Raw genomic sequence first — 12,584 nt, forward strand, 5'->3', positions numbered from 1 at the left:
TTGTCACCAGTTCAGATGGATCTTGGCTGCCAGCAGTGAGTGGTACTTCTGTGAACTTCTCTTTCATGGAAGAGAAGGTGATGTTAGTCCTGAGATACAGATGTTTTATAAATTGTTTTGGGTTTCTGTCATTCAGAGCATCCACAAGAGTAGCTTCAGAGCTGCACAGCCCCTCTCTGAGATCCTTCTCCTACAGATCAATGATTTGTACTCAAGCTTGCTCTTAGCTGTCATCTGAAGCATCTCCTGAGTCTACAGAAAACCCTGGAGATTATTCTAGAGTATTCAAGACATCTTGGTGGTACAGGAGGGTAATGGGCAAGAGGTGCCCAGCTGGGTTACCAGAGTCACCCCCCTTGGGGATAACTCACATTTTGGGGGGTTGGTAGCAGAGAATTGTGTGAATAGAGCAAAGTCTTTGGTGACAGATTAGGAACTGGTTTAAACAGGACATTTAGCAACTAATTGGCCATGACCAGTGGCCCTAAGGAAACTCCCAGCTCCTTGAGAGCTCGTCATGTCATAGGGGATCCTGAGCACGATTCCCACTTGGATTGTTCCTGAGGAAAAGTGTGACATTCTCCTTCTGCCTCTCACAACTTTGTCCCTCTCCAGGCAGCATCCCTACCAAACAGTTTTCACCCAGGCCAGAATGATTAAGCACTTAAATTGATTAATCAGATTTCTTGTGATGAGAACTACTGTCATTCATTAATCTGAATGGGATTATAAATAAGAGCTGGCAGATAGGGGAGACAAACATGTTGACAGATAGACCTGCTGCTTTGAATACAAATTACACTGCTGCATCTGGAGGGTTTTTGCTCGTGGCAGCCTCGGGATATAGCTTCCCTAAAGGTAAAATTAGACTGAGATTAAAGTATCCCCATATTAATAAAGAAATATGCATTTATGAACAGGCAGCTACTGTGGGCGGGTGTGCAGGGCTGCATACAAATGATCCCACAGCAGGACTGGGCTGTGGATTTTGTTTCCTAAAGAATTCGTGAAAGATTTTATGAGGTTAGTGTAGTCAAAACTCAAGGATAACCCAGTTGCAAGTGTGTGGCTAAAACCAATTTGAGCAATAATTTAGTGGGATGGCACAGGCAGTTCCCATTGAATCGTCTCACAGTTGACAGCATTGCAAAATAACAGAAAATTCCTATCAGATTTTCACTTTCTGGAGAAAAAGAGCCTTGTCCTTTTCATCCCCTGACTTTGGATGCTGTTAAGGCAGCTGAAGAGGGATGTTGATGCCCTTGCTATGTTAAAGCTGGTGTCACAATTCCCCAGGTAAGCAGGGCTGGAGTCCCCACAGGCTCTGCAGGTTGTGTCCCTGGTTGCAGAGCAGCAGGATTGCTGCAGAGCTGCTGGGATTAAAGTGATTGCTTCTTGTCTAGCTGGCTTCATGCATTTCTTTTCGTAATTAAATAATCCTTATTAAAGGAATCACTAGTGTAAAAAATGAGGAGTTTGATAGCTGGGGTGCAGCATGCTGTGGTGGTGTTTGTCTGTGGTGGGAAGTCAATTTTTTCCATGTTAATCCTGGATCAGGAGAAGGCTGGAGGTGTCACTGGGCAGGACCATGAAAGGCTCTTACCACCAACATGCTGACCAGCAATGGGAGCAGAAAAGAGTTTGGGCAGGCTGGTAAATGCCATGACTGACTTTTTATTATTATCATAATTTAATGCACTGCAGGACAGCCCCGCTGGGTTTGCAATAACATCCCTGGGTAACTTTTCCTTTGTGGCAGGTGTGATGGATGGAAAAGCTGTGGGCATCAGGGCTGGGAGGGATGCAGGGCTTTGGTTGTTGAGCCCCTTTCCACTGGGAGAGAGGCTGCACACCCCAAGGGTCTGCACTGGGAGGGTGGGAAACCTCTGTCCTGCACACACAGAGAGTGCTGAGGACCAGAGTCAGTGGGGATCTGAGTGAGGAGTTGTGGGGTGAAGAAGCCATGGTCTGTGCAGCAGGAAAAGAGTGAAGAAAGCTGTGAGGGGCAGATTGGGAGGGTGGAGAGGTGACAGACATACAGCGAGGGATTGCAGGCAGGAAATTTAAATTCTAGAATTTGGGACACCAAAGATCAGTAGCCATACATACACCCAGATTTCTGCCAGTGTCATCAGAAGAATCATTTCCAACAATAAGAAAGTTAATTCCTCCCATCCTTGTAGTGACTCAGAATTGCACTGAGGGAAAACAGGGTTTGAAAAAGAGCTGATTAAACATTTAAATATTTCATCAAATATTTAACATTTAAAAAAAAACACCTGCTTTCTAACAAGTCACGAGGTAAGCAGAACAATATTTGATACCAAAAGCTACCAGAAGTGACAAGGTCCTGCAAAGAGCAGAGCCTGGCTCTAGGTGGTGAGGCAGTGGGAAGATCTCCTTTGCCAGCAGTGCAGATCCCACTGACACTGAGATCTGAGCACATTTTGTGTGGTTTGCTGAATCAAAGTTACCATCTATAAACACTGGGAAGCCCCAAACCCTTCTAATGGCCGTGTTTCATTAAGATCAAGAGCGAGAAAACATGTTTAGCATGTTTAGTTGAAGATTTGCTGCATTGATGAGAAATTTTGGATTCCTCCCTATGTTATGACACTTTTTTCCCTCTTTAAATCAAAATATGACCCCTGGGTGCAGCCCACCCACCCCCCTGGGTGGTTCCTCGGTGCTGCAGGGTTCAGCTATGATTACACCTCCCTCTTTTAAAAAGATGAAGCAGGGCTGATCTGTATGGAGAAATATTGAGGTCAGTTTCTCCTCGCATCCGTGTCACTGAGTGTGGCTTTGCCCCACGAGAGCTGTTGCTTTCCTGCTTTTCTTCTCCCCTGGCAGCCCCTGAGGTTGCTTTTTCCCCCCTCCCCAGCTCCGTTCCGGGGGAGGAAAAACGAGATTGATGGCATCAGGTTCCCTCTGCGTGGTGTTGGCATTGAGCCAGAGGGTTTTATAGCAGCACGTTGCCTTTTCTTGCTGAATTTTGATTAATGGAGCAGGCGGGAGCTGCTGCTGTCTCCCAGCTCTGGTGGCTGACAGGGGTGAGCCTAATCTGATGTTTAAATGGATTTGGAACGTGTCTATGGCTTTGGCATCCCTGTCCTGAAGGAAGGACCATCTGCTGCAAGATACCCTGAGCTCAGATGGTGCTTACTCAGGGCTGTTTGAGAAAAGAGGTGACACACAGAAAGTTTGAGGGCTTTCCCTAATGCTTTGCTGATTTGGTGGCCAAGAGGTGGCTCAGATTCCAGACCCAAGGGTTCCCATGCCCTTGCTTTTCCAACCTTGCTTGGAGAAGAGCAGCAGAGAGTTTTGTGAGCTCTTGGTACAGATGTAGATGGAAAACAGCTCCTACCTGTAAAACAAATGTATTACTACAAGCAGCTGACAAACTTCTCAGGTTGGGATTTGCAGCAAATGCAGAGAAATCGCTTGCAAGAGGATTGGAAATGATTCTTCTAATGAGCAAGAAGTCTGATCCATCCTTGCCTCCCCATAAGCCCACAGGCAGGGGGCAGGGGCTTTTTTCCAAAATAATCTGTGTGGCTTCTCCTTGTGATGTCTGCAGGCTGCTGGGCTATTGGAAGCTGAGTCCTTACACCATAAAATTACTCGAGTATATTTTAATAATTTAGAGCCACAGGTCTTACATGGTTTGTTCTCTAAAGATTGATTTAGCTTCTTATTAAGGGAATTGGGAATTCAGTGTGAGAATCTGAACAAAATCTAGGCGGTTTTTTGGTGGTTTTTTTTTTTAACTATCCATAGTGTAACTCACCAGGGAGAAAAATTTCAAAGCCTGTCCAACCCTATCCTGAATTTTTTATTCTCTTGCTTGCCTATTTCCATTCCCAAGGTGTTCTTGTTAAGGAAGAACACCTCAGCATTATTGTTTTATTTTTAAATAATCCACAATCACTTTAAGGAGCTCAAGGTAAAAAAAAAAAAATCCACTGATCCTTTGATTTTCCCCCCCTTCCGTTTTTCAGAAGTTTGATAATGCAAGATGTGGGCTGCATATAAATGGAAGGGTAGGGAGCTGTAATTGCACAACTTTCCCCCTCTGTCCAGAGAAGGCCCTTTTTTCTTTAATTACCTGTCGATTTTAAAAAGGTGCAAGATGAAGTGGAGCTGGCAGGGCCTGGCTCTCTGGGAGCAAGGAAAATCTTATAGCCCTGCTATGGCTGGAGGAGCAGGAACCATCCCTGGTGTCCATGGCCCTGTCCAGGGATGCTCCAGGCCAGTCTAATGCCAATCCCATGCCAATCCCATGCTGATCCCACACCACACGACTCCCATGGGATGTGCTGGCTACTCCCATCTCAGCTCTGGTCTCAGAAGAGAAATCTATAACTTGCTGAAGTGGTGTTTCTCCTCAGATGGCTCAGAAATGCCATTTCTTTTCTCCTGGAGATTTTGTAAAGTTGAAAGAGAATCAGGAAAAAACAACAACAACAACAACAACAACAACAACAAAAAATACTCTCCCCTATCCAGCCCATTAATTCAGCCTGCTCAGGACAGAATTAACCTTGGCAAACCTTCCAGAGGAGAGAGTCATTCTAACCTTAAAAATCTGCTGATTAAAGCTGGTTTCAGGAATTCGATTTCACTTAATGCGTTGGCTGAGTGCCCAGCCTGGCATTAACATAGCCACAGACACACAGACCTCTGCATTTCACCTCCCCAATGAGGAAAAAAAAAAAAAACCCAAAAGAAAACCTGGCTAATGAAACCCCTTTTGCCTGGTTTGAGCAAGAATTCATTTTAAAGGCTCCTTTAGCTCAAGGCATTAAGTGTGCCCTGGTTACCTGTCTCCTAAGGCCAAGCAGGGGGTAATTCTGTGCTCCTAATTAGTTGCAGTGCTTGGTGCCCTGACCTGGTGTGAGGCTGAGGGGTTCATTGCTGTCTGTGTCAGAGCCAAGTGTCAGAAAATCTCCTCTCTGCATCCTCTGCCTGTAAACCCACCCATACCCTGCTACCAAACCTGAGATTTAGTGTTAACTCATTAAACTTGGAAATTCTCCCAAAAAATGAACCTGAGATTTATGAGGTTTCTATTTATATCTTCAACATTTTTTTATATGAAAATTAATGTGGTTTTTATTGCCACCATCACTGGGTTTGTCTTGACTCCAGAAGCAGGGTTTCCCAGGTGTGTTTGTCCCACTGTGATGCATTTCTCCACCAGGTTATCTCTTGCTTCAAGTTCTCCACTCTCTCTTTGAGGCTGGGGTCTTGCTTATGCAGGGGTCTCCTTCATCCCAGGTGCCCACCTTAGATTTGTGAGGTTCCTATTTATATCTTCAACATTTTTAATATGACAATTAATGTGGTTTTTATTGCCACCATCACTGGGTTTGTCTTCCCAGGTGTGTTGTGTTTGTCCCACTGTGATGGATTTCTTCTCAGCCAGGTTATCTCTTGGTTCAGGTTCCCCACTCTCTCTTTAAGGCTGGGGTCTTGCTTATGCAGGGATCTGCTTCATCCCAGGTGCCCAAGTTAGAACATACAGCCCTGAAACATAAATCCAGGATGTGATTCCCGTGTTGTGCCACAGGGGAGGAAGAAGAAAAATTAAAAAAAAAAATCTCTTCTGTATTCTGGATGCTTTGTAAATCCTCTGAACCGTTAGGATTTTCTTAACAGTTTGCTGAAATGCTGAAAACTGGTTTCGTGGAGGTGGGATGCTTTTATGTAATTCATTACTGACACCTCTGGAATGATATGTGAGACAGGGAGCAGCTTTGCTACCTGCTAAATGTGGTGAGCTCCAAGGAGCTCAACGTTGGTGCTTGTCAGTCTTTTTTTGGTTTAATCATGGTGAAGTTTCCATCAGTTTCACAGCAAATGGGGGTAGGGAAGCAAGTGGAGGTGTGCTGATATACACTGAGATATATGGATGTGTGCTGCATGAGGGGCTGTGGGTGTTCCTTGCTCTTGTGGGGGCTCCTTCATCACCAGAGCAGCTTTCCCATCCTGGCTGGGAGATCCTGCACCTCCTTCTGCTTTCTGAAGTGTGGGGACCAGCTCTGAGTCAGCAGAACTGAACATTAAAGACCTTCAACCAGTCCCTGGGGCCATTGCAACTGGGAGCTGCTGTCAGGGATTATCCTAAACCAATGGTGTCTGCTTTTCCCCAAGCTGAGTGGTGGGATTTAAATGTTAAGCTGTTCTCTGGATTATTTTCTGCAGGGTTTATTCCCCTCTACTTTCCCTCCCTGCTTCTTTTTTTTTTGTGTGTGTGTGTGTGTGTGTGTGTGTGCAGAATGTACCCTGACACATTTAAAAACATTATTAATCTTTGTCATTTGTACTTTAAAAATAGCTCTGTGATAGCAGGCAGCAGCCCTTAAAATCCTTTTTAATTCAGGGCGACCTTGTGAGCAGCACCCTGGTGCTCAGCTCTCCCATGAGTGTGACCAGGAGAATGGTGTCACCAAGTGGTGCCCACATCTGCCTTCCCATCACTCCTGGTGCCATGGGAAAGGTGTGTGGGCTGTTGGGATCCTGAATTTAAGGAAAACTGCTCACCTTTGGTATAGGGGAATACATCAGGATGTATGTAATACCCCCATCCCTCGTGTGCTCCAAAATGCCAGCAGTCAGAAAATAATAGTGCTTGCTAATAATTAACAAATCTGCTGGACAGGAATTGTACCAGAATCTTTGAAATTAAGAGCAGTTTCCTGTGCACCAGGCTTAGCTTCCAACCAAGCAGTGTTTGAAAAGTTTTAATATACTGGAAATGTGATTTTTTTCTCAGAAAGAATTCCTTAGCTTTACTGATTTCAGTTAATGTGAGAAGCAGAGTTAATTTAAAGAAAGCAGAAAGTAAAGCAACTGTATTTTGGTATTTGATGTTTTTTTCAGTTTTTTTCAGTTTTTTTCAGTTTACAAACCTGTATTTGTCTATTTGCATGCCCAGGTGATAAACCATGACAAAGATGTGTTTGTGTTGGGTTTTGTTAAAAAATTAAAATATGGTAAAGCAAAGATTTAAAGTCCAGCTAACCAAAGCCCACTCTGTAATGAACCTGTAGCAATGTTTAAAAAAATCACAACATTGGGATGGTCTGATGTGGTGCTGGGTGTTACCAACCTCACACCCAGATCCACAACCAAACCAGCATCCTCTGGTGGTGGGTGACGTTCAGCTGACATGATGGTTGGTGCTATCTCTTGTGCTGCCTCCTTGGCAATGGTTTCCTTGACTAACCTGACTCTGTTTTCTCTCTTTTTTGTGTCCCTAGTGCTTGTATGGCTGCTATGTCCATTCCTCCATCATCCCCACATTTCACAGAAGGTGCTACTGGCTTCTGCAGGTAGGATGGCGGCCGGTGCCGGGGCAGCGCCGTGGGGCTGGGTTGGGTTCTGGGTTCTTGGCCATCCCTTCCTCCAGTGCTTGGGGGGATTTCGGCTGTTTCTCAGTTAGAGGTCTGATACATTTGCTCTGCTGGAGTTTTGACCACTCAAATGTTTCCTCAACCAAGACTCAAGTGAGGTTTCTGAGGTTTTGGGCTCTCTCCTGTTCTGAAGTCATGGACGGCGTGGGTAGGAGCCAGCCCTGTGGCTGTGGTAGGATTGGGGTGAACCTTGGTCACCTCAAAGTGACTTGTGTGACTTGAGCTCTGGTGGGGAGTTTTTTGAGGTCCCTCAGTGATTTTATTTCTGGCTGTCGTGGGCACAGTGAATGCCTGGAGGAGTCAAGTGGAGTTTTCATCTTATTTCTCTGGGGTTTGGGTCATGGCCTGATTCCCCCAGGGCTGTCAGGAGTTTGCCCTGGTTGGGCATTCACTGGACCAAGATGCCAACCCTACCTCTGTGAAGCTGTTTCTATTATTGAGTGGTTAGCTTTGCTTACAAACTGGAAGCAGATTGTTTTGTTAGAAAACAGCATTTGACACTTTTGTAATAATATTACTGTTTTGAAGATTAAACCCCCACAGTCTTGCAAACAAGCAGGTCTGAGGAAACTAACATCTGTTTCAAGAAGCAAATGGAAAATAATCCTTTTTTCCCCCTGGTTTTGCAATTGCACTTCCATATTAAAAAAGAAGATGTAACAAAAGGGAAAATGCATCAAACACCACTGTTCTTTGTGATGTTTTTGTGCATCCCTACTCTGCATCCTCTTCATATAACTGTAAGGGGAACACACATTGCTGTGGCAGTGGGAGCAGTAATTCAGCTCCATGGAGGAAAGCTGTGACCTCTCAAAGCCCAGTGTGACCATGCCACTTCTGCAGATATGGAGCATGTTTCCCTGCAGCCTCCCAAGGTCCTGGCCCATATCCCTGGTGGGATGCAGCCAGAAAAGGGGAGCAAGATGGAGGTTTGCCTAAAGAAACTGTTAAATGCTTGTGGTTCAGTGCTCTGGACCTAGCAAAACCTCTGCCCTTATGCAGACAGCTGCTGATATTGTTTTGCATCCATCTCTGGTGGTCCTGTGATGGATGGTGGCATCCTCCCTCCACCCAGGGAGGGGTTGTACCAGCCTGTGCTTGTCCCTCCAGAGGTCCTCTTGTCCTAGGTCACTCCTCTTGTCTTTGAGAGCTTTATATTTGTTATTTTTGCTGTGTGCTACCTGGAGGTGTTGCTGGCCTTAGTGAGTTTCTGTCTCATGAGTTGCACTGCAGTACCTGGGACCTTCTTGCCCTGGGTCATTTTCCGAGGTTGCACGTCACCCTTCAGGCATCTTCTTTGCCCTGCTAATTGCTTGGGATTGAGCTGAGTGGATGGGAAGTCCGTGTCTTATGGCCTGATTTTTAAAACATGATGCAGGATATCTTGTTGTGGATGTCATAGACTGCTTGTTCAGAAACAAGGACAGGTTGTGCCTTCGCTGTGGGAGGAACAGGGGGTCTGTGGTTTATGGCAGCATCTCCCCCGCATGAATGGACATTCTTCAGTCATGCACTCAAGGTTATGCAGCCAGGGAGAAAAGACCTGGCCAGGAACAGCTGATGCCATTCTCACATTTCCACATTGTTTCTGTTTAGCTCCACAGTGAGTTTAGAGGGAGTGAGACCAAAGAGAGGGAGAAGGGAAATTGTGTGCGTTCTTCAGTCTTACACTCCAACAGCACCCAATAAATAACTTTGATACTCCAAAAAAGGCACAGACAGGGCAATGTTTAGCATTAACCTCCCACAAAATGCTTGGCTTTTTAGCTCACAGAGGCAAATGAGTGATTTTTGCTTTTTTTAGAGAGTCAGGTAGTGCCTTCCTGGCACATGGAGCTCTGCCTGGGAGTCTCTGGTCAATAAGAAGTAAATACAATTAGTCTGCGGTGCTGCTTGTGTTTTATGGGATGATCTTCTTCCAAATCCTATTGTCAGGTTAGATATTGATTAAAAATCCTTATTCAGTTGTTCTCTATCTTTTCTGACTAGTGTTTGCAGTGTCAAGGCCAAGACTCAAACCAGCCAGAGCCCAGCAGTCTCTTTTGTGCGTTTCTGCTGTGCTGGAGCCATTAATTATATGGCTCTGATTTCTTACTTAAACAACTTTGTGGTTTTGTTTCTGATTGACACAATGTGCCATCTCCTTGCAGACTGGCCAAAGGCTACAGAAATGAAGACCAGTCCCTGTGACCAGTTAGCAGTGTCCTGGGTCTCTGGGACCAGCAGTGTCCAGGGGCTGCAGCGCAGTGATGGTGGCCATGGGGTGGCACCAAGCCACGGTTCTGCCTCTCTGTTCAGAAGGGGTTTTACATTTTTGAGATATTTCAAGCTCTATAACAGATTTTAAATTCTGGCTTACCCCAAACACCTTAAAAATTTTCAGTAATAATTGGAAATGCTGAGGAAATGTGGCAGTGGCTCTGCATGAGATGGTCCAGCCCTGGGCACTGGCAGCTGCTCACATGGACCCCTTGGAGAGGAGAGAAGGGACAGTGGCTAAGGTGGCAGTGGTGTTTTCCTTTGTTGGGTTTTTGTATTTTTCTATCAGCTTTCTGGTTTCTGGAGATGCAGGATCACGTTCTGAGCAAAAGGCAGAGGAAAGGGCAGGGCTGAAGACGCAGCTGACCTCTACAAAGGGAGCTGGGGAGGACTCCTGAGTAGCACTGGTTTTTAATTTTTTTTTTTTTTCATTACCTGGTAGGTTCCTAAAATCAGCAGTGCCCGAGCTGTTCCCAGTTAGAAAGTGCCAAATGATCCTGCTGAAGCCTTTTTTTAGGTGTGAGTGATGGCAGGTCCCAGACTCCTGGAAAGGCTTCGGCACACAGACACCATCCAGGTTTGTTGGCTTGTCTGCCAGCAGGAATGTGTACAAGTAACCACCCTGCACATGTTTGGACCTTCAAAATGGCACTGGATATTCTGTCAATGGAGGAAGAAGAATAAAAAAACTCTGTTTGTACTCATGATGAGTAATGCAGGGAAAATGTGGCCTCTTGGATACAGACAATTTTCAAACATTGGCACAGCTGAGTAGCAAAATGCAGCATTCCCTTCTGTGGACTGGTAATTGGCACCCCAGGAATTTAAAATTAATCTGTCTGCCAGGCTCCTGGGGCTGGCTGCTGTTTGCAGAGGTTACTGGAGGCAAGCTTCATCCTTACCCACAGATAGCAATGTGTCTCTTGCTCTCTTCCCTGCTTGTGCCATGCAGCTGGAAATTCTGGGTTTGTTGGACAGTCACTGCTTTGCATCCTGCTTTCTGTTACCTTTTTTAGCACTGGTGTGAAGGTGCTGTAGTTAGGGGAAGTAGGACATTAAAAAAAGAAGTGTTGCCCTTTTTCTTAATTAAGAAGTACATGAACTTTGCTACAGGGTCATGCTAAAGACTTTTTGTGAATTTTCCAGAGCAGCTTTGCCCTGCCCGATGGTTTGTGCCTCTGCCAAGGCCCCAGGGGAGCAGCAGCAGACAGCTCGAGGATCTCAGTCTTTTTCAAAAGCAATTGGAAGCATTACATTCTCATAAAAATTCCTGAGACTTTTGCTCAGTAATGGGGTTTTATTTTTCATTTGGGTGAAGGAGGAATGACTGGGCACTGAAGCTCTGAAGTTGTGTGCAGCACCTGAGCGCGTATTGAGCAGCGAGGTGTGAGTTGGGCTCTCAGCATAGCTGAGCCTTTGTGTTCTTTCTGAAACTCTTGCTGCTGTCTTGGCACGTTTTCCCAAAGTGAGTTTTAGCCTGTGTGATGAAGTAAGTGTGTGCTGAAGCCCCAGCCCATCCCTGGGACTGCTGCTGGGGTGGCTCAGTTGCCATCTCCGGCTTGAAGCTTGCTCATGTGTGGCTCCTCTTGTCCAAGGAGCTTTGTCCCAAGGCTTCATCCCTCAAAACCTACCTTCAGTCCTACAGTCTCTGTTTTAACACAGACACACAATCTATTCAAGTTGAAAGCTGTTTTTGCTTGATTTTTCCTCCTTTATGTTTTACTTTTTTGCTAATGCTCACATCTCAGAGAACCTTCACCTTCACTAAAATTAAATTCCATCTGGCAGAGTGCAGCACATGCTGTCTTTCTCCCAACCAGCTCCTTCCTCTTCCTAAGAATGAAGCCATCCTGTGCACTGTGTTCCAAAACCACCTGGTTTAGCTTCACAGAAATCTCATCCCCTTTGCTACAGGGAAGGACAAAATGCTGGAGGGAACAGCATCTAGAAGAGACCTCTTTTTTGTGGGAGAGCCAGCAGCCCGTCTACATTTCACACCTCTCCTCACATGCCAGACAACAAAAATAAATCAGGATGTTGCTTTCCTAAAAAAAAAAAAATGCTTTTCATGACAAAAATCTGTAGTAGATAAAATTGAGCTTGTGACTCAGGCTGGGCCATTCCCTTTTATCAGTCTGGATACCTTCAAAACCAAGATGTGTTTTCACACCTGGAGGATGAGTAAAGTGGGACTGTAGAGAAAGGCAGCAATAACCCTCAGCTGATGTTCCAGTGAAGGGAGGCAGAGAGGATTACAAATGAACTGGTATCTCAGAGGCTGGAAACATTTTAGCAGGAGTGCTTTATCTTTTGTAATGTTTTTATAAATTATTTATTAACACACTTGCTACATTTTCCTGAGAAATTGGGTAGAAAAGCAAAATGTATAGCCAGCAGATTATATTCCAGAAGAAAGACGCCAGTGATTAAAAAACAATTTCCAGCCCTTTCAAACACATAACTTTATTTTAGACGAGTAGTCTGCTATTTTTGTCTCTCTCTCCACCATTTTAAAGAAAATCCCGGATTCATTCCCTAGATATATGAGGAGGCTGACATTAATGCAAGCAAACTAAAAAGCAGTCGGAGTGCTTTAGTTGTTGCTTAAATAATCTGTTGTCATTTATAGAAGAGATGCATTTCCCAAACTGCTATGGGACGTGCCTGGCTTGCTGATCAAGAGGAGTTATTACAGGGGTGACATGAAAAAGTCCAAACCACGTCCAACTGCCCTAGAAACAGCAGATTTTGGGGGTTTGTCTCTTGCTGGGGATGATGAACCCTTGGTGCCTCACATGGGGGGTGGAAAGTGGTGTTTTGGTGGCACTGTGCTGGTGACCACCCTGCTGAGGACTCCTCTGTTGCTTGGGGGTGGCACCCACGTGTGACACAACTGGAAGCCAGGTT

At 45.3% G+C, this 12,584-nt stretch overlaps 1 protein-coding gene across 1 annotated transcript in view; it reads left to right on the top strand.

Annotated features, from left to right (window-relative positions):
• The window catches only part of CAMTA1 (calmodulin binding transcription activator 1), a 249,262-nt gene that overhangs the window by 130,559 nt on the left and 106,119 nt on the right, over positions 1-12,584 (top strand). The window contains exon 6 of the mRNA XM_030463641.1: positions 7,266-7,337. Coding sequence (XP_030319501.1) covers positions 7,266-7,337 — 72 coding nt within the window. The remainder of the gene's footprint in view (positions 1-7,265; positions 7,338-12,584) is intronic.

Source organism: Calypte anna, chromosome 21, assembly GCF_003957555.1.
Source record: "Calypte anna isolate BGI_N300 chromosome 21, bCalAnn1_v1.p, whole genome shotgun sequence".
Taxonomy (NCBI): Eukaryota; Metazoa; Chordata; class Aves; order Apodiformes; family Trochilidae; genus Calypte; species Calypte anna.